The sequence below is a fragment of the Branchiostoma floridae genome, chromosome 4 (genome assembly GCF_000003815.2).
Source record: "Branchiostoma floridae strain S238N-H82 chromosome 4, Bfl_VNyyK, whole genome shotgun sequence".
NCBI lineage: Eukaryota > Metazoa > Chordata > Leptocardii > Amphioxiformes > Branchiostomatidae > Branchiostoma > Branchiostoma floridae.
In genome coordinates this window covers 11,664,354-11,685,880 of record NC_049982.1, presented here as the reverse complement: position 1 = coordinate 11,685,880, position 21,527 = coordinate 11,664,354, and the positions used below count along the sequence as shown (strand labels likewise).

The following is a 21,527-nucleotide window of genomic DNA, read 5'->3' as shown; positions in this document are numbered from 1 at the left end:
CGGCATTTCTAAATGGCCGGCTGTCAGAAAAGGCCAGCAATCAGCGACCCAGTACAAAAAGAAAAGGCCAGCAAAAGTGCCAAAAAAGGCCATAGAGAGCCTGCTATGGAGGCTAATATTTTTTAGCCCGCTAGCCGGGGCGACTCTGTAGAAAACGTATTAACTTGTAACGTTAATACATAGACGTTGTTTTCTATAGAAAACAGCGTCTCTGTATTACAAGTAAATCGTTTTCTACAGAGTCGCCCCGGATAGAGAGGGACATGTTTATTTGTCCTTGGCGATACTGATCTTGGCTTTCCTCTTACTTTCAACAGTAGAAACACGAATACGGCACACCTACCCACCTAATCATGGCGGCCTTTACTGTGGAGAGTCCCAACGTTCGCTACACCGACAGCCTCATTGAAAGCAAGTACCGGTACCAGACAACCACTGTCACCCGGGGAGTAAATGGCGCTCACAAGGTATTGTCTCTTAGATCGAGCCTAGATTACCCGACAACTCTTCTTTTTGTTTCCTCATGGTCATAATAGGGTAACTCTCGATCTAACATTACTTCGAATCTGTCACTTTGCATGGTAGCTTAGTAAATTTCTAAGTTCTCGCAGACAGCAAGTGTCGGTGGAGAGAAAAATTAAACAATAGCCTAATTTGCAGACAGGGTTCACTATTGTTCGGCAGCCACTTGAAATGCCCCAAGGCAGAGTCATCATGGCAGAGTTTTCTAGAAAAGGCGCGGACAATATACGCACGCGTAGTGAGTGATATACCTTCTGAAGGTGATACCATTACTTACGATGGGGGGTGATGGCAAGAGCACTATTTTGATATCGCATGGTTTGCCAAAATATCTGCATGGCATATACTTAGTCTTGGTATATGTGCCACTGAGTGAGGTCAAGGACGTTATAATGTCCTTGACTCCTTGGTGAGGTGTACCAGTATGTCAAAAATTGGATCTGGCACGCTGAGCAGTTGTTCCTCTGTGTGTGCTCCCGTGTCGTGACAACAGGTCTCAGAGACTCATTTACATGATTTGTACCTGATGCACCACTTACATGTATTTATAGACTTGCCGTTTGTTTGGCTCCGATGAAGTAAATGGGCAATTGTCATTACTGATTTCTACAAAAATGTATTACCATTTTAACTGTGTGCAGATTCAGTTTTGACAATACTATTGTCAAAACTGAACCTGCACACAGTTAAAATGGTAATTTTTGACATACCGGTACAAAATAGAAAGCCCGATAAAAACAACGAAAAAAAAACAAACAGCCGGAGCCTAACCTCTGCTTGAAGAGTAGTGCTGACTGAGTGCAATCATGTCTGTGAATAGGTTGTTCCTGTGGAGACATCTATCGACTTCCAGACGGAGCGCCGTGTGCCCAGGCTGGGCTGCATGCTGGTAGGATGGGGCGGAAACAACGGTTCAACTGTCACTGCTGCCATTCTGGCCAACAGGCTGGGCCTGACCTGGAACACCAAGGAAGGCCTGCAGAAGTCCAACTACTTCGGCTCCATCACCCAGGCCTCCACCGTCCTGCTGGGCTCCGGGCCGGAGGGAGACGTCTACATCCCCCTCAAGGTACAGTTTTGGGTGCTCAGGTGTTCTGTATTTCTTTGATAGCTAACTCTGATATTTTATTCTTCTTGCTACAATTGTCTTGAACAAGTTGCTCATCTGAATGATGCACATTATTTTTATATTATCCCCCAGGACCTTCTGCCAATGGTCGACCCCAATGACATTGTGCTGGATGGATGGGACATCTCCGACATGAACCTGGCTGATGCGATGGAGCGTGCCAAGGTCCTGGACTACGACCTGCAGCGCCAGCTCCGCCCCCACATGGAGCACCTGAAGCCACGGCCCTCCATCTACATCCCCGACTTCATCGCAGCCAATCAGGAGTCCCGAGCTGATAACGTCATCAAAGGCACCAAAATGGAGCAGCTGAATCAGATCCGGGAGGACATCCGCGATTTCAAGACTAAGAACGACCTGGACAAGGTACTAGTAATATGCAAAACTCAGAACATGACTGCAAGCTAGAGTTTGTGACAAGAGGTGGTCACAAGCAATTGTCAAAAGTTACAAACCTCCCCAATTCAGATATTAGCCCTTCCATTTTTGTGCTAATGAAAAATTGTCTTTCTTATTGATACTGATGAAAAATGTAAGGCGATAAAACATTATTTATTCCTAGGTGATTGTCTTGTGGACAGCCAACACGGAACGTTTCAGTGATGTCCTGACCGGGCTTAACGACACAGCTGCTACACTACTGAGTGCTATTGAGAAGAATGCCTGTGAGGTTTCACCATCTACACTCTTTGCTGTCGCCAGTATTCTGGAAGGGGTGAGTGAATGTGGATTGTCTTGAGCCGTGCACTTGAATGTTTGAATGTTTAGGTACATAGATATGAATGATCTTAGCCTTGGTTAGGTGCTTTGTTGTATTGCCTGTCTCTTTGCTACCTTTCGTCTGCACTTGCACTCATGGAATCAATTGGTTGCCAACTAATTTGTCCTTTCCTCTTTTACTGTTAGAGCAATGGTCTTAGTATCTTTCATTTCCCCTTGTCATCCTTTTGGGCTTCTTACTCTATCTCAGGAGTAAGTTGAATAGCAGTTTGATATAGCTATTTTGTAGTACATGTAGTTACAGCATTATTTTGCAATTGTGAGTGCCAGCTACACATGCATCATCATACACCAAAATGTGCATGGTTATAGACTAGTAGGTGCACTAGTTTGTAGAAGTCCTAAATCCAGATAACACGTGTGTTGTTGCATCATGAATTAGCCTGTTTCTCTTCTTGTGCAGGCTAAACCCAAAGTTTGTACATAACTTTGGTCGATTTCACCCATTAAAATGGAGCATGGAACGCCTGTGGCACAAGGATCCTCCTCTTTTAGGGCTCGAATTGGTAATACGACTGGTTGTTGTAGACAAGCAGGTCCTCAGAATGAGCGTAATTCTGAGGCTGGTCGTCTCGTAACAATCAAAATGGTTGTACTTGATCAAAACCAATCAGACCAGGGTTTTCCTAGGGTGTCAATTGAAAAAGGAACAAAGCTGTGATGCAAGGCAGCCTGACTTGAGTTTGAAATTGTTTCCTTGACACAAGATTTATATTGAGGGAAGTGACTTACTCTAAACTGCGGGTAGTCTTATTGCTACCACTTTTGCTCAAATCTGTCTTTCCCCTAGGAAAACCAAATTTTGAAGTGATTCGAGCCCTTATTTTGAGATTGTTATTTCTAAGTTGTAGTCAGATCCTTGTAGTAATGATGATTGGAGGCTGTTAGATTTCTAGAAAACTTACCTTTTTCAGAATACTTACTACACTGTCTGTACATAGATAACTAAGTCACTAAGTCCAGCACAGGGGAAATTAGTGACTAATGGTTTTTGGGCTTTGATAAGTCCAATGTGGTCAAATCAAGGACTGATAATTTCTTATTTTGGTTACGTCTAACACGGGACAATAAGAAATAATGATTTTTTTGCTGCTGTCAGATCTGTAAGTATCGCTAACAACAGGTTATGATTTTGCCCCCAAGTTTTGTAGCTGTCTAATGTACAGGGTAAGAAAAATAACAAAAGCATTTTTGGTATGTGTGTAGGATTGCCTTGATTCTTGACATGATTTAGGAAAGAGTAAATAAAGATCCAGGGCTTTTCAAGGAGTCTAGGACAGTCCTTGCAGCTTATGACTAGCACAGTTGGGGATCGTGAGGGAGGAGGAAGCTAAGCTCCTCACCAGTGATTTGATCCCTACTAGTACTGTGTGCTCGCTAGTGAGTTTGTGGATTTTCTATTGCTGATGGCAGCGTGATTATGTCCATTCCAGAGTGCCTACATCAACGGATCCCCCCAAAACACATTTGTACCAGGAGTGGTTGAGCTGGCAGAACAGTATGGCGTCTTCATTGGAGGAGATGATTTCAAGTCAGGACAGACAAAGATCAAGTCTGTTCTGGTGGACTTCTTGGTTAATGCAGGCATCAAGGTGAAGTTTCCAAAAGAATTTCTTCATTTCCTCTTATAAGTTGTACACTTATATTCAAACTTCAAATCATCTTATTAAAAATGTCAAACACTATACAAGAAGTTTCTGCTTGGTGGTAGATTTATTTCTTAATTTTTGAAAATGTTAGTACATATAGTATTATTCATATAGGAGGGGAAAATTGTTTTCTTTAATAGTTCGAGATATTTATTGCTCCATATTTTTCAACTATTTTACAGCCTGTGTCCATTGTCAGCTACAACCACCTTGGTAACAATGATGGGAAGAACCTGTCCGCACCAAAGCAGTTCAGGTCCAAGGAGATCTCCAAGAGCAACGTTGTGGACGACATGGTGGAGTCTAACGACATCCTGTACAGCGATGGCGAGAAGCCTGATCACTGCGTCGTCATCAAGTACGTGCCGTACGTGGGTGACAGTAAACGCGCGATGGACGAGTACACGTCAGAGATCATGATGGGCGGACATAACACCATCGTGGTGCACAACACGTGTGAGGACTCCCTGCTGGCCAGCCCCCTCATCCTGGACCTGATCATCCTGACAGAGATGTGCCAGAGAATCAAGTTCAAAGTCGGTATGTCAAGGTTCTTCAATACCTTTGGGGCTATGAGATGTTATTGGGAAAAATGAAATATTGTATAATTGTGTAACTACAATTTTATTTGTGTTTTCTTTCAAACTGATATGGTAGTACTTTATTCTACTAAAGTACTAGGAAGAGGAAATGTGAATGGTTGTAGGAATGATATAGATTGCATGATTTTTTTTTCAGGAGAAGACACTGAGTACCAGACATTCCACTCTGTGCTGTCGATCCTGAGCTACCTGTGCAAGGCCCCACTGGTACCAGCCGGCACGCCTGTTATCAACGCACTGTTCCGACAGAAATCTTGCATTGAGAACATCTTCAGGCAAGTATTTTAACAAAATTATTGGCTATCTAGTATCAAAAGGAGATGATACCATGTGGATGATCTGTTGAAAACTTTTGAAAGCCTACCTTTGCATAACACCTTTTTTTCTTTTCTACAGAGCATGTGTCGGACTGTCGCCAATCAACCACATGGGCATTGAGCACAAGCTGAGTCGACCAGTATCCTTCTCGCCCAAAGTCCCAGAGCAGTCATCTGTAGATATACCTGACACAAAAAGGCCCAGGGTTGCGTCCCAAGATATCCCCAATGGTAGTCCGATTGTTAGCAATGGTTACCACTAGTTTCTGTGGTGTTTTGTTCAAATTTGGCTGATTTATAAATCCACACACTGATTAAGAGGAAAGCATTACCTGCTTAACATAAATTGTAGCATGTGTCAGGGTGTCTTTCAAGCATAGCATTGTAATGTTCTGATGCTTAGAGCAGTGCTTCAACAGCTATACTGTGTCTGTGGTGGACTACTTGGTTGATTATAAATGTTTGGGACAAGTAATCTTGGCCTGGAGTAGTGATGAGAACTTTAATATGCACATTCAGTTTAATATGCACAATCACATTCAACAAAATGAAAAAAATACAAGCTTTAAGCTATTGTGTATGCTTTTAGTAAGTTATTATTTGCTCTACACCTTTTTTTTTAATTTTGAAGAAATTATTTAAACAAATGATTTGCATACAAAGATGATAAATGCGCTGTGCTGTGCACTTTTTCAGTATGCAAAATAGAAGATTATTACCATGAACTTGTGTAAGTTATTTTTTTACTTGGGGTGTCAAGTTTGTATGACTATCATGCACTCTTGAACTGTAGATTTTAAGAAACATAGCTACATGCCTAGATCTAGATGGCCTCTACTACAAAAATGTGTCACTCAGGTTGAAATGGTGTGCATGTTTAGTATTGTATGTATCAGGTCCTTTGCATGTAACACTGTAATAGATATTGTTCAGGATTGTACCATAGAAGATTTGCAAGAGTATATTTTCTGAAAAGTTATTGTATCTGCATCTGTGTGAAGCATTTATTAAAGGTTATACCATACAGTATTCAACTTATGGCTTAAATACCCGAAAATATTGGTGCACTTTTATTGCAAAGAGGTTGAGCTCTGCACTATATATGTATATGGGTGGGGATAAACAATTAAAGTTGTTTACTTGTTGAAGCCTGTTTTCTGAGTCTTCCTTACCACACTAATTTTACTTTAAATTGTAGCTTCAAGCCAGCAACCTTCAGTTCTGGTCAAATCCTACCAAGGTGAACATGTTCATGTCAGCTGGTTGTCAGAATATGGAAATACATGTAGTATGAAAGCAATTAACACTACACTACTTGCAACTCAAAGTTGGCTGCTGCTGCTTCTTTCATAATGCCTGGACTAGCCTCTGAAAGAAGAGATTATTGGCAGTTGTGCAGGGGTTAGTTATAACACAGTTGACTGGCACAAATAGATGAAGGGAAATAAAGGAAAGACGCTAAAAGGAACATCACAGCTAATTTTGTGTGTGCAAAGGACAAGTGAATTTAGTACGTTAGGAGGTCGTCGTGTAGGGGTGGTGCAATGCAGCAGGGTCCTCGCCAGTTCAATTTTCAAGTGGGGGATCAGCTCCGCCTCCACACCAGGTTCAAGTTCATTCCACTCTTAATATTCCAAGGGAAGAAGGAATCATTAGCCTGTGGTGGTTGTTACTGCACGGGAGTCCCATGGCCTGCAATGTTCGGGAGTGATTGGTGCAGCGGGAGCATGGTCATGTGTGGTATGTGAACAGCATTGTGGAAAATCTTATACATGTATCATTATATAGTGATATGACGGGTGGTTCAAGAGATTGCCAGCTGAAATAGTATGTCTCACTTTATAATTATAATTGTAAGAATCTTAGGGGCAAGTAATAACAGAAAGAAACAAACATGCTGACACCCGGGATCGAACCTGGGTCGGCAGATTACAAATCAAGCACGCTACCGATGTCTCCACAAAAGCTCAGAGTTCCTTGGCAAGGATGGTAGGCAATACTTGAACCCCACTGTTACTTATTACATACGTATCGGGCTGCTGGGTGATGGACATCCAACACTGCTCTGCATTGGATACTCACCTGGTGACAGGTCCTTGGTGTGGGGATCCTATACACTTCAGCCATACTCCAGGAAAGGAGCATTTTCCGGAATGAGTTACAGCAATGGTTTGTAAAAGAACCTGGAGGTGCCGGGATTCGAACCCGGGGCCTCTTACATGCGAAGCAAGCGCTCTACCACTGAGCTACACCCCCACAATGGCCGGCGGGGGGCATTCCTTACAATCTGAACAAATTGGGCTGCCCCGATTAAGATTTTTTTTAGTGGGGGTGATGTTTTTCTAAGTGGAGGAATCATAACATCATCAATATGGGAATATCTCTTTATCAACTTCTTAGATATCATTATAATGTTTCGTATCTTTTTTTATTCTTTAAACCATTTAACATAAGAATAAATCCTGTCGAATCATTAAATTTAGCTAACTATAATGACTCCACACCCCTCCCTTTTAGTGTTGAGTTCCAAGATGGTGGAGTAAAGTTCTCGAAACCATCTCGCTAGTTTGCTTATGGTCGTAACTTAATTCAGTTGAGGACAAACGGGGTAAGTGTGACGTTTTTAAGTTTCTTTCTGAGCCGGGACATGATAACATCGCTGTAGTTGTATTTTTATGCGCTAATAGTTTAGTGTAGAGCCGTGAGACTGTCAGAAGAGGGGAGGGGGGCAGAGAACGTGCATGCACGACTCAAAAAGCACGCGCACGTGAAGCTTACTGTAACGTTACATATAACGTTAGAAACAGCAAAAAGCTCGTTCATGCATCTTTTTGATACATGAAAGAAAAAGGAAAGACCACGTGAGATGAGAGGCCGACGAGATTTAATTAGCGGTAGGAAAGATTTGCCAGACAACAAACTGTATTTTGTATATCGTTTACGTGTAAAGTTTGTAACAGGCGTCTATAATCATAATCATCTGGTGTATTTTGCCAGCCAGTAGGTACCCAGTATGAGTAATGAGGCTGTTTAACGTGGTCGAGGCACCTCCTCGAGCACGGGACCCCCGTTTTACGTCCCTCCCGGAAGACGATTTCGTGGAAACTTCGTGAGGCTACAGCAATCCGGACGTCCTTGGTTGGTCCCCCATCCAAGCACTGTCCGGACCGTCGCGTTGCTTAACTTCCGAGATCGAGGGATCGGGTGACCAACGCGCCACGCGGCCGTAGCAGACACCTTAATTTTCAGGTTTATTAGAACATTTTACCACCAAGAGATCTTATATAACTGCCTTCAACCCACTAGTACTATTTTCATCTAACCTCTATTGTTAGGCTTAAGGTCAGGATTAAGGTTAGGGATAGGCGACTTCTCAGACAGAAACTATTTTTTAGCTTTTATCATCCATGTAAGTACCTAGTGCATGGAGCGAGCACCCAGGACATTAAGGCAACCCAGCTCGATGACCACTCTAGGATGATTTGTAGACATTTTACCGTTAGAGGAGGCCTTACGGTAACGTCCTTGCTTTAAGCCTAATCCTAATGCATTCTAACACAAATCCCAAGGGAATTAGCCAATTTTCATATCATTAGGCCACACCAATTTAATTTCTTGGTTCACAGATTTTTTCATAAAAAATATGGAGCGAGAGGGCGAAATAAAAATGAAAATTGTAAAATGGTTGGGGTAAAGGTAACGGCTAATCCAAAACATAAAGAAAAAAAGTTTTCAGCTTGAAAAAGGTACAAAAACACTATTTTTGTACAGTAACAGCACATGTACCCACACTTTAAGGAGCTTATAATATAAAGGCCAATTTGCTACACCAGAAAGTTGGTGAATGGTTTCATTAATGGTGAAAATTTGCTGAGTGGTAATTTTTATTTTAATTTTTTTTTTCCAAAAAATTGGATCGAGCGAATCCGTGAACCAAGAAATTAAATCGGTGTGGCCTTATGTGCAAGTTTTTCACACACAATTTTTTTCAGGTGCACAAAACCCCAGCCCGATATTCTAACTAATTACAGGTATTGCTAACTTCAACCTTAGCCGAGTTGCTGTAATTGACGAGGAGCTGAGTTGCCAGGTTGCTGAGCTGACACATGTTATTGCTAATGCTAGTACAACGTACATTGTACATCGTAATACAAAATGTACTATTCAATGACATTGGGTATAAAATTACATTATGATGCTGAATAATAACCATATCCTATAGTACTGCATACTAGTCAAAAATGAATGTGTTCTACCTTTACTAATTCTAGTGTAAAGAGCGAGTAGCTGAATCCATTTCCACCATGGTGTTCTTCAACTGTAACGCCTGTGGGCAGACTGTGAAGAAGAATCAGGTGGAGAAACACTACCTGACTGTCTGCCGCAGCTGTGACATGTTGTCCTGTCTGGACTGTGGCAAGGACTTCTGGTAAGTGTCACATCATGTGGAAAACTCTACAGACAGCCACCATCCATGTGTGGAACTGTCTGTCTGCAGAGGTTGCCCTGTGCCCCACTCTGCAATACTTCCTGTCCTGAATGTTCTTCAAAGCAACGCTCGATATCAAGTTGCATATATGTAGTACTCTTCTGCAACAAATAGGCTACAGTCTTCAATTATATGAAGGCAGTGGCCTTAACAGGAAGAGGAAGGCACCCTTAGTTGTACCTACATACTGCAGTTGCTTTTCTATGTCTGGTACATATAATAAACCAGTACCTTTTAAAAAGTATTGTGACTTAGGAAGAAATAGGTCATCATAAGAAATGACTCACATGTCATAATGTAGATGACAACTTAAAACTTTAATGTTTCATTCATGGACAAAGATCATGATCCATTATCACTCATGGTGAATGTTTTCATTGAGAGTTAGCGATGATTATGTGTATGCACAGTGCATGATACTACCTTTGTGATCCATATTACAGGGGAGATGACTACAAGACCCACACACAGTGTATCAGTGAGGAAGACAAGTATGGAGGTAAAGGCATCACGGGGCACAGGATGACCAAGGGTGAGGCTAAGCAGGATGCCTGGTTAAAAGTGAGTCAGATATTACCTCTTGCAAAAACCCAAAACAGAAAGCTGTGTTGTTTCTGCTATTACCTTGTATTCCTTTGCTGATATTAGCTGTCTGAAAGGAATTGGCACTACAGTACTTTTGCTAGTACCTGTTTCTTTGTTTTACTTTTTACATAGCAAGTACAGAAGGCCATGAATGATGCCAATGCTTCTCCACAAGTAAGAAACCTGTGGGAGAGACTATCACAGTATTCCAACATTCCCAGGAAGAAGGGCAAGTTCGAGGTATGTGTTGAAGAAGGCTACTGCTTCAGTGAGCTTCATTGTACATCTCCTATGTACTTGCAGGACACCTGAGATAAACGATTTTATAAAATGTATAACAAATATATGATAAGCCATGTGTGTTCTTCTTATACATGTAAGTCATTGAAACAACTGTTGTTGGTTAAACAATGCATTGTCTCCGAAAAATAAAATGAAATCACCATTCCCAGGTTTGACTGATTTTTGCTGTTTTTTCTCTGTCACAGAATTTTGTGAAGAACAGCTTGCGGATCCACAACAACCACCTGGTGACCCAGGTGTGGGAGGTGTTCTCTGCTGCACAGCAACAACAGAAGGAGCAGCAGCAGGACCAAGAGAAACAGAAGGTGGTTTGTGTGTTTGTGGTGTTATTAATGTTGCTTACTTTGTGATATCACTCAGTGACCAATGTGTTTTCTATAGTCTGCCTAAGTTTCAGTCACCAACTGACAAATTGAGATGTTGAACAAAGTTTTGTGGAATGTTGTAGAACTAGAGGTTCTTTTTAACTGTTTGATGTAGATGATTTGTAAACTCAAAGTATGGCCTCTTGAAAAATTAAATTACATGTATTTGATGTGATTGATGTCTCTTTTCAGGAATCAGAACAAAAAGAGAAAGAGGAAATTTTAAAAGAACACCTGACAAAAGACAAAAACTTGGAGAATGATTCCAAGGAGGAGAGTGGGAAGGTCAGCAAACGGCAGAAGAAGGAAGAGAGACGATTGAAGGCCAACAAAAAAGAGAAAAAGGACAGGTCTAAGGAAAATGGTGATACTGAGACAGATACAAAGCAAAAGAAGCAGAAAAAGAGTAAGGAGACAGAAGAAAATATGTTGGAAAATGGCACACTAGAGAGAAGAAAGAAGAAAAAATTGAAGTCACCAAAAAATGAAGAATGTCAATTGAAACAAGATGATGTCAGTGGTCCTCAAAAATCCAAGAGGAAGAAGAGAAAACACCAGGATCTTAAAGAAGATACATGTGAAGAGAAAGTTGCAGAAGAAGACAGTAGTGAGTATTTTAGATTGTAAAAGTTTACTATAGTATGCCTTTTATGTGAGACGCGCATAAATTGTGTTTTCCTTCTTTTCTATATAGTGCTTCACACTTGTCTTGTGTTGTGTTGAAAGTGTTGACATGAGAAATTTAATGTCAACAAAGCTAGATTACACTTATGACAGTTATCAAGACTTTCACATTTGACTTTAGCTTAATTAGGGTCATTTTTGGAATCAAAACATTAAACATCTTAAAACAAATGTAAATGTATTAGTATAATGTTACATGTTTTCAATCTAGATACAGAGAATGAGGAAGACCAACCAAAGAAGAAAAAGAAAAAGTTGGCACAACCCAAGGAGGAGCAAAATGTCAATTCAGGTACAATTCTGCACATTTTGAAACAACACTAGTATATCCATTTAATGTAATACTTTCCAGCTCTTTGCTGGAATTCAGTGGCAGACTTAAGTTGTGTGTAAATCAGGGAATTCTCCAAGTGGATGCAGACTAGCCTGAAGTCCAGAGAGATAACTGCTTAAGATAAAATTCTTGCCATTGGGAATGTGCCAATAGCATATCTATGTAATTGAACATGTCCTTCTGTCCAAGATATTATAAACCTCTGACCTGATCACACAAGCAAATTGTAAATAATACATTTTTACTGTTGTACATTTTGTATGACATTTATGTTTATCCATTACAGCTAAATTCCCATGGGAATCTGTTATTAGTGCAGTACTTCTCAAGGCAGATGATCACCAGGTGTCTGTCAAGAAACTGACGAAAAAGGTGTGACCACTCTGTACACTAGTAAGAGTATCTTGAATAAGATTGATATACCATATATATGGTAGTGCCTGTCCGTATCATTTCATTGCAGTTTTTTTCTAAAAAGTAATGCTATTTGAAAGGACTAATAAATGTAAAATTGTAAACTGTAGCTTGATGAGTTCGCCCTCAAAAATGGGTACAAACTCAGAAAATACTGATAGTTCTGGTCAATCTGCTTTAACTTTGCTTATGCCATGCAGTATGCTGAAGCATGCTAACCCTTCCTGTGTAACATTCCAAAACAGGTGATTGCTGAGTTCCATGCTCGGGGAGGGGATGGCAAGACAAGGACAGAGGAAAAATTACTGGCAACCTTCCACAAGAAGGTCAACAAGAACCCCAGGTTCAAGGTCATAAAAGATAGGGTCACATTGGTCCAGTGATCTGTTTACATAGCATGTTAGTTAACACACTTCCTTTTTGATAGATAAATCAGTGGTTCATTTGTTAACACTATTAGAGGAATATTAGGAAGCCCTGACAATTGAGTGAAAGCAGGTCAAACATGAATTTTTTTAGACCTAAACAATTCTTCACATTTTGTAAAAGGTAAGTTGATATTATCAGTGTTTCTAATTGTTTTTAATGTTGATTAAGTTACCTGGTAAGTCCTACATCCTTTTTGTAATGTTTTATGATCTTCAGTTCTATTGAAGTAATTTTGTACCATACAGTATAGCCAACATTGGGAGCCAAATTCTTATGCACTTGTTGGTTGGAACAATATGGAATATTTCCATTTTGCAGATTAATAAGTAGTTTGTAATCATTTTCCGAGAGCAGACTTCATAAATAAGGAGAAAGTATGATTGTTATGTTGATTGGTGTCAATAAAACATTTCAATATTAAGATTTGACACTGTCTTGAAATTTTCAGGACTTGCATGCAAATTAGTTATCACAGCTAAGGAGCAAGTACAGATCGCTATATATATAAGAACCTAAGAAACAAATATCAGGTAATGCATAAAACTTTATTGCAACGGTTACAAATTTAAGATACAAATTATGATAGAAAAACATTTTTTGTCACAGGACAGGATGGTTACCATGCATCTACACTTAATTAACCATAAAGCAGTCACAATTGTTCATGCTTTGAACTATCTTATTTTAAGAAGTATAATATTAGTTAGAACAAATGTGAAAAAAAGTGTTAAGTAACTTATTACTGGCTACTCCAAAACTTCCCTGTAGAAATTGGAGGCCAAGCATAAACAGGTGTAACATTTAGTTCAACAGGTGACTAAACCACTAGTATACAAGAACAATATGGTTATCAAAGAAATAAATAAAAATATCAGTGGATGGCATCACATTATAGTATAGCTGCGGAATGTTTTTTTCAACTTCCCCAAAGCAAATACGCTTTCCTGGACATCTAAGTAACATATGGCTATGGACCAAGTAAAAGTGGGATCAGAACTAATGAACAAAGACTACGTTTGACTTACATGAATCTTCTGCCCTATGGTCAGTATTGGAACTGCCTCTATTGGGTACTCAAAGGAAAGTGACAGCTGACAGATCTAGGACATCTACCTGCAGAATTGATAAAAGATAGCCCAAGAACAGTAGCCTGGGTACCATCCTATTTCTACCGGGGCTCCTGCGAGTGTAAGGAGCCCCGGTAGAATACGGATGATACTCAGGCTACAAGAACAGACCCATCTCCTCCTATATATTGCACTTTTCTGCTTGTGCACATAATGTACATACCATGTACCTTTTCCCTGTCTTTCTCCACTTATTTTAACCAGATTACACAATACTTTTTGCTGTTATAGAGATTGCCGTTCAAACATTTTCAGTGAAATATACTTAACAGTTAATTTACCACTAACACAGGTTACAATGGTACAGCTACTTGATGAGACTGTCAAGATGATCAATTAAACAATGTCACTTGCTTAATAACAAATGTATGGTTTGCACAACCTTTTCTTTCTACATAAAGACTTCCCAACATCTATTACAAATCTCTTCTGTGATAGTAACCCTAGCCTTTGTCCTTTCCATGGTAACATACAGTACATCAAAAATATTTCACTCTGGGATACAAATATATGCAGTTTTAGTGACATGGTACAAATCGCTTTCATCTACCCTTTCCAACACACACAGCACATCACTCTCTATCTCAGAGACTCTTCCATACTGTTGCCAGCTGAATGTGTACTATAAACAGTGGAGTTGTTTCACACATAAAAGGAAATCTACTTTTTTAATGGTCATCTAGAATGTGTAGAAGTACAGAAGTTCTCTTAGTACTAAAGCCAAATAGATAACTTTCTTATACGCATCTCTTAATTTAAAAGGCTGATCATGTGGAAAAAAATAACTTTAAGTTTGTTTATCTCAGAAGCTGGAGAAAATCCTATTTTATAAAGGCACAGAGGTCCTTTTGTTTCTTGGCACGCGATTGGAATGTCATGTTCTTCTCTGTCTTGGTGGCTGCAAAGAAGAAAAAATGTCAGCAAAAGGAAATTCACGTGTAGAGCACTTGGTAATAATATATGCTATTTGTGTGTAATTATCAAGCAGGTGATTCCAATACATCATAATACTGAACAAAATACAGTAAGTAGTGCTTAGACAAGGGTACAGGGCAGAAGACAAAAAGTTTTGCATAGTTTTTTGCTTTTGGAAGAGGACTCAAAACCGCCACAGACACTTCTGCATTTACAGCATCAAACAGACAATCATGTATGCTTGACTGGCCTGTCAAATCATATGGTACAGTGCATCAATCAGATTTGCGGGTATAATTAGCTGACCAGTGAGGAGAAAAGTGTGTGTCCCTTTGCTAGCTCAACAATGTAGACTTGGCAAAAATGTCCCTTTCCACTATCAGCCAATAAGCATGCTACCATTTTCTTGTATTCTTAGAAGTAACATTGACATGCATTAGGTTTTTTCCTCATGTTTATAATCTTTTACACTCAGTAGTGGCAGTAGCAATATTTGTAAGTCTATCTACAAAGATGTCATTTCTCCTTACATAGCAGGTCTGTTTAGGTCAATGAGTAATGATGGTTTTCAAAGATGGTTTAGACTTGTCATGTCGTGGAGCAATGTGCAGACAAACCACACTATCATTACCACACGGTGAGTTGTCACTTTATCTAAGCCCAGGAATCAACTTTTTTGGCATTTTGGCAAATGTGGCATAGAACAAACAAAAGGGACTTTTCAAAGGAGGCAACGTGAAGGCATTACTGTCTGTCAATCAAGATTCATATATATATATACTGGCAAATGAGCTCTATCTTTGTGAAGTAGGATGCCTTGCCACATTGACAGTGATTGATTGAACATGTACCCAAACTGGTTGGCTGTAGTCATCATCAAAATTCAGTTGAAATCAGAAAACTTGATAGCAGGTTAGACTCTGAACAGACAACTCTTCCACTCAAGAGATCACATTCAATAAGACAAATCAAGATATGCCTGTAAACATCAGATTTCTTCTTGGATTCAGATATTACCTAGGCAAATATGATGATGGGCCCTAAATGATTTTTAAACTCATTCTTATCTGTCAACATGTCTGTACAGTTGGTTACGATCGGGCATGTTTGACTGTATCGTGTGCCTATATGAGTCTAATGTTGAAAACAGAAGACTTACAGGTCCGTCCTCATCATCCGAGCTGGTGTGGCCGTTCTGCCCTCCGCTGGGCCCCTCACCGCTCTCAAAGTCCACTCTTCTCGGGAAGTATCTGGAAGTGATCTCGAATTCCTTTTTGATACGCTGTAAGATTAGAATGGTGCCTTGTTGGATCACACTCATGTTGAACTAGGGCCTGGCTAAAGTAGCAGATATGACTACATACTTTGTTGTCTTGTACCATTACGATTAATCTCATCTTATCTATCCCTTAGTGTAACTAATTGACCATTGGGGCACCGCAGAAGAGCTGTGAACCAGTATTCTACTTTCTCAGTGTTTCACGTAGTGCCATGTCTGTCCATTCTCTGATATGCCTGTCCATTCTCTGATATTATCTTCTTTTCCATTCCAATCCCTTCCCCTCTTTCTTCCTCCCACACCACCAAGTACATTTTGTAATCACAAGTTGTGAAAACACAAGGTAACTTCTCTAAAGCCTCCGCAACAGTAGTCTGACAAAGACATCCAGAGGAACATACCTTCCAGTCCTTCAGAGTGAGGGATACCACCACTTGGTTTCGCTCCACCCTGTCATCTGACTCTGCTTCTGTGTATGGCTCAGCAGGTTCTACACAATGCATGAGATATTTCTTCAGACTCATATATGTTATTATGCAGAAACAGCGATGCAGTTGACATTAATAATACTCTGAAGATCGTCAAAATCATGAGATATTCTATGATCTTAAAATGAATCTTCGGATAGGAAATTAGTAAGTAAGGTCTATATGTCAGACTTTCTCAGGACTTTCCAGACTATAGATGCAGAACCCAGTGACTGATGATGATATGTCAGATCTGTACATGTAAATTGCAAGGTTAGTTAGGAGCAGGATTAATGAAGTTGGATAATCAGGTGCCTGCACTTCCTAGGAAAGGTTATAGAGGGTGCAGGAAGACAAGATTTAGCAATAAAATATTTCCTACCTAACACTGGAAGGTGTTCGTCATTGAGATATATTCTAGCGTGACCATCCTGTAAGAAAAGGATAGACTTTCAAGTTTCTGGTTATACAAAACAGTCGAAATGAAAGTCTAGACTCCTTATTTATACATGTGTGTGTGTGTGTGTGTGTGTGTGTGTGAGTGTTCAAGTTTTGCAAAAAGGCATCAGACTATAACAATAGTTGAATGTTTAAGCTTTACGTGTGGAATTTGGGTGTAAACTTTACACCCGAATCCCACATTTTTAATGCATCCTGTTTTCTTTTAACAACGCAGAACACATGAATTGTCAACCTATGCCTTGCACCAAGCAGGTGATAGTGAAAAAGGAGTTGGCTCAAGATTAGCACCAAGCCACTGCCTTTGTTTTGGCTTGTTTAGCCCTGCTGCATCACATTGTTCCAACCGGCCGGAGGTGCAGATTTGTAGGTGTTGGACCAAAAAATCTGGCTAATGAGCCGGCCATGACGTCACAGGCAGTGGTGCTGCCTGCGGATTGCCCAAAGTGAAGATGAAACCCCTTCGGTTTCCAAGGTTTGTGCAGTAGAGCTGCGCAGACGTTGGCATTTTCAAGAGAAGAAAATGGCAGTCAAGTTGTTATGACACTTACCCTGCTACAACAAACATGGGTTTGTTTATGGGCATTTCTTTGGACCTGTGGCCTTCAATTTTGTATCAAAGTTGATCACTCCACTGGAAGGCCTTGTCACCCGGCCACGTTTTCAATTCAGGTGAACAATAAAAATAATGTCGATGGCCGGGTGGGGCGTATGCAAAACAAGACCAGATGCACCCCAATGTCAATATTTTGTTCACATCTGGGTTGAACATTGCTGAAAAGGGACTACTTTTGAGCTGACTCCTTCTTTACAATAACGCCCTTTCTTGCACTGAACGAAAACATTGTCAGAAAGGGTTGACATACTAAAAAGACTAGTTGGCTCACTTACCCTGACAAGAAAAGACAGGTGGAAAATGTTCTCCACAGTTCGACCAAATGATTCTGGATCAAACACAAACTCAAAGTAGTCGATAGGATCCACATTACCATCTGAAACGAGAGAAAAAGCTTTTTACTACTTACGAGTATCCAATGATGCTGTGATCTTTAACTTTGTGTAATCTTTTCTGTGCCAAAGAATAGGAATGAACAGAACCAGACAACAACAACTACAAAGAATCCACTGATAGCTCATTGAGAATAAGTGATTCACAAATACTGTGTAAAACCAAGAAATCTAATAAATCCTCCACTTATTTTAACTTATTTACAACTTTTAAGTGTTTAACAGTCTTTAAAAAAACGATTCAATGACAACTCACCCTCATCTACGGTAAGAGTCCTCAGTGCCTTGTGAATGAATTCCACCTCTGCTGTGGTTTGCTCCTTTGAATTCTCATCACAATTTTTCACCTATGGCATGTAAGGTAGACTTAGTGCTTTTGCTTGTATTGCATACCCGGTAAAACTTCTCATGTCATAACACACCAGGTTTATACTGAACAATTAAACAAGATTGATGTTTTTTACACCAGGAAAGACCCCTACTGTTTTCTATGAGTGGGGCGGATTCTTCTACTACTCGGGATGTGGCTCTCCCCAAACACGGGACCTCTATTTATGGACAGTCCTAGCCAAACCTGGCACAAGATCGGTGACATGGCAGGATATGAACCTCCAAGTTCTAAGCCAAACATGTTGCCGTTGCACCACGCTATCCCATCATGCTTATGGGACTGCGTGGCGCAGTGGGACCGTGTTCGGCCCGTGACCAAGAGGTTGCGGGTTCGAATCCAGCTGCCGTGTTACCAATCTTGTGCCGTTGGGAAAGGCACTTAACATGGCTTTCCTCACTTTACTCAGGTGAAAATGAGTACCTAGCTTCGGCTAGGGCCATCCCTCCGATAGGATGTTCAATGGAGGTCCCCTGTAAGGGGAGAGCCACACCCCATGCACGTTAAAGAACCCCCACACGTGCAATGGCGCGGTGTGTGTTGGTGCAAATCCTTCTGTCGGTGTTGGTGATTCACTTCAAATCACCCAGATGGAGGCCTGGCGAACCTCATTCTCGTATCAGCCACATGGTGAATTACATCATTCACCCAGACGGGAGACCTGGCGCATCCCCTCCTTGTAATTAGCCAGCGAAAGGGTATGTCACCCCGTAAGGGGCGGTATAACCCAGTCGTGTGTATACATGTGCGAACATGTGTGATCACGTCGACCGATGATGATCCCATGCTTAAGTAGAAAGGCAATAACACATTTAAGTACTAGTGCAAGGTGCAACAAAATGTTACCAGCAATCATCACTGTAACAATGATTGTACACTGGGTAAAATATCTATGATGATATCGTTTCCAAAACAATCTAAGGTTTAATGACACATCACCTGTTTGGGGACAGTTTTGGGACCGACGGACTTGCTTGCATCCTTTCTATTCAGTTTCCTGGATTCCCGCGCCTTGGCCTCTCGGTTAAAGGACCCATACCTGTAGGCAACAAATACAGTCCTGAATCTTTCATACAAGACATAGTTCTAACTTTTTTAAAAAGAAATGCAAACCTGCTGCAGCATTATCAATGCTCACCACTTTCAGGACGTGCATAGTCAATGGTTTGTACCCCTGCCTCTGGACCAAGAAGTCAACCAAGAGTTAAAATTCTGGCTGAGTGGCTCACCCAACATGCAGGCTATTGGAAGGGGCTACAGCCCTTTGGACCTAAAATACAATTGTTCCATATCAAACTGAGAGAAACTTTGAAGGGAAACTTACAGAAAATGGAATGCTGGTGCTCTATTGAAGCATCTCCTGGCATCTTCTCCCAGTTTCTCCCATCCTGCAGCAGGTATCCTGACTGCCCGCCTCCTGTTCTCCTCCTCATCCTCATCATCTTCATCTGCATCCTCAGGGATCGTTCGTCTGCCTGTCATGAAGCTCACCTGAAACATCAACAGGCCAGAGAACACAAAAATTAGGACCTTGGTATTTACTGTACAACACATGGGAAATACAGAAATATATGGTACAGTCATGTCCAGTCACCTTCATAATCCAAACCCGCCACAACCACAGTTTAAAAAGTATTGACACTACATTTTGCCTTTGACATGATACAGTATCAGGCCTCAAACTTAACTTTTTTCCCTACTGTCCCGCATTGTCCCAAAAATAAATTTCAACTGTCCCGAAATGAGGATGGACTGTCCCAACCCTATTTTCAGAAATTATGTATTACAACAACTGTAAGTCAGAGTACGCACGCCTGACAACCGCGGGGCAGGCTTTTAGCTAGGAATTTTTTTAGGGTGTATATCTGTAATATGTTGTACTTTCCGCACTGCGCGGCAGAGCCGCGCGATGAGCGCCGAAGGCGCGAGCATTGTAGGGGGGTCCGGGGGTATCTTCCCCCGGAAAATTTTGAAATTTAAAGCCTCTGGAATGCTATTTCCTGCATTTTGAAGTAGAATATAGCCAAATTTTTGTCTTTGCTGCAAAACTACTTTTGTCCTGAGAATGGGAGGTATGTGTTCTTGATTTGAGGTGGGTATGGCTTAAAGAATACATGAGGTAATTTTCAAGTAATATAACACTGATTCCTTACAATATAATGTTTCATGAGTTAATACATACTATCAGGGAGAGTAAATTAACATTACAGCTAAAGGTGAAACTTGACTGTTACATATATAACAACAGCAAGCTAAAGAAGTCTACAAGAAAATCTGCAAACCAACAGAGGAGAAAGTGTAGCCAGGACTGCCAGGTACATCTTATATTTCTTTTGTGTATCTACTCTGTTAAGAACATAGCTGAAAATAAATGCACTGAAAAGTTACTTGTAGCCTGTAACATCACCGTTGTAACTTTACACAGTACAGAAAAATGTGTACAAACATTTAATTCATTGAAAATATATAGCAGAAAAGATGTGTTCCAAGGGCAAATTAAGCGAAATTTTCTCAACAAACAACATCCATTTATCAATATTTTAAAAGTAAAGACTGCAACAAAAGTAATATCTCAAGTTACCGTGAAAAAATCGCGACCTCCGTTCAACATTTTCTACGAATTCAGTGCCGACACCGCCCCCCTCCCCAGTATGTCATCGTCACATTAGCTGTTATTTTTCCCACATTCCACCGACAAACAAGCAAAAAAAACCTCCAAAAACATCCTATACATGTACTTATCACCAATGACTTCAGGCATTCGACGAGTTTTCGTAAACAAATCAAAGTTTTTACGCTTCCCTGCGTGAATCTTTCCCGCGAAAACAGCGGGGATATCAGATATTCCACCACTAATGGCCCCTGGGCGCGCTACGTCACGCCGAAATGGCCAATGGGGTGTGACTCTCGCAATTCGCGAGATGTGAGTGAGTGCGAGATTGCGCGAGACTTGAGGTAGAATCACCCAAAATGGCGGCTCGGTGCGCCGGAATCGGCGAATTTGAACTTCGAGCGAAGTTTCCGGGGGAAAATAAGGGCGTACCAAAGGCGTATATCCAAAAAACAGGGCGTACATTTTGCGATTTTTTTAGCGAAGGCCGTACATTGTACGGCTGTACGCATGGCTAGCTAAAAGCCTGCCGCGGGGAGATCGGACATTCTGATGTTGATTCGTTTTCCTATTGTCCCAAAAGTGTCCCAAAAAGATTTTTCAGTTGTCCCGGCCTAAATTTTAGTGGTCTCGGGACATAGTTAACTTCGAGCCCTGCAGTATATCATTCT

At 40.7% G+C, this 21,527-nt stretch overlaps 3 protein-coding genes and 1 non-coding gene across 7 annotated transcripts in view; 2 read left to right on the top strand and 2 right to left on the bottom strand.

Annotated features, from left to right (window-relative positions):
- The window catches only part of LOC118414533 (inositol-3-phosphate synthase 1-A-like), a 9,704-nt gene extending 4,187 nt beyond the window's left edge, over positions 1-5,517 (top strand). For all 4 annotated transcript variants that reach the window (XM_035818619.1, XM_035818622.1, XM_035818620.1 and 1 more), the window contains exons 2-9: positions 318-467; positions 1,343-1,591; positions 1,724-2,017; positions 2,214-2,366; positions 3,865-4,023; positions 4,263-4,620; positions 4,819-4,957; positions 5,079-5,517. In XM_035818619.1, coding sequence (XP_035674512.1) covers positions 354-467; positions 1,343-1,591; positions 1,724-2,017; positions 2,214-2,366; positions 3,865-4,023; positions 4,263-4,620; positions 4,819-4,957; positions 5,079-5,262 — 1,650 coding nt within the window. In that variant the 5' untranslated portion in view covers positions 318-353 and the 3' untranslated portion in view covers positions 5,263-5,517. The remainder of the gene's footprint in view (positions 1-317; positions 468-1,342; positions 1,592-1,723; positions 2,018-2,213; positions 2,367-3,864; positions 4,024-4,262; positions 4,621-4,818; positions 4,958-5,078) is intronic.
- Positions 5,518-7,183: 1,666 nt separating this feature from the next.
- On the bottom strand, positions 7,184-7,255 carry Trnaa-cgc. Its single transcript has one exon. It is a non-coding gene; the product is annotated as a tRNA-Ala (tRNA).
- Positions 7,256-7,478: 223 nt separating this feature from the next.
- LOC118414534 (cell growth-regulating nucleolar protein-like) lies at positions 7,479-13,025 on the top strand. Its single transcript, XM_035818623.1, has 9 exons — positions 7,479-7,607; positions 9,271-9,428; positions 9,932-10,049; positions 10,206-10,313; positions 10,562-10,681; positions 10,934-11,348; positions 11,637-11,717; positions 12,046-12,131; positions 12,419-13,025. Exons 2-9 carry the CDS (start codon positions 9,304-9,306, stop codon positions 12,554-12,556), a joined length of 1,191 nt encoding a protein of 396 aa, XP_035674516.1. The 5' UTR covers positions 7,479-7,607; positions 9,271-9,303; the 3' UTR covers positions 12,557-13,025.
- Positions 13,026-13,132: 107 nt separating this feature from the next.
- Positions 13,133-21,527, bottom strand: part of LOC118414536 (EP300-interacting inhibitor of differentiation 3-like) — a 13,910-nt gene continuing 5,515 nt past the window's right edge. Inside the window, exons 4-11 of the mRNA XM_035818624.1 lie at positions 19,570-19,736; positions 19,185-19,284; positions 18,114-18,204; positions 17,741-17,841; positions 16,773-16,821; positions 16,325-16,413; positions 15,804-15,926; positions 13,133-14,627 (exon numbers count right to left, since the gene is read on the bottom strand). Of these exons, the coding sequence (XP_035674517.1) occupies positions 14,604-14,627; positions 15,804-15,926; positions 16,325-16,413; positions 16,773-16,821; positions 17,741-17,841; positions 18,114-18,204; positions 19,185-19,284; positions 19,570-19,736 (744 nt within the window). The 3' untranslated portion in view covers positions 13,133-14,603. The remainder of the gene's footprint in view (positions 14,628-15,803; positions 15,927-16,324; positions 16,414-16,772; positions 16,822-17,740; positions 17,842-18,113; positions 18,205-19,184; positions 19,285-19,569; positions 19,737-21,527) is intronic.

Excerpts from the sequence above, each read along its gene's own strand:
- LOC118414534 (XM_035818623.1), top strand. The coding sequence starts at position 9,304 with ATGGTGTTCTTCAACTGTAACGCCTGTGGGCAGACTGTGAAGAAGAAT. Across the intron at positions 11,349-11,636 it reads AGTTGCAGAAGAAGACAGTA|ATACAGAGAATGAGGAAGAC; the intron begins GTGAGTATTTTA and ends TTTTCAATCTAG. Across the intron at positions 11,718-12,045 it reads GGAGCAAAATGTCAATTCAG|CTAAATTCCCATGGGAATCT; the intron begins GTACAATTCTGC and ends TATCCATTACAG.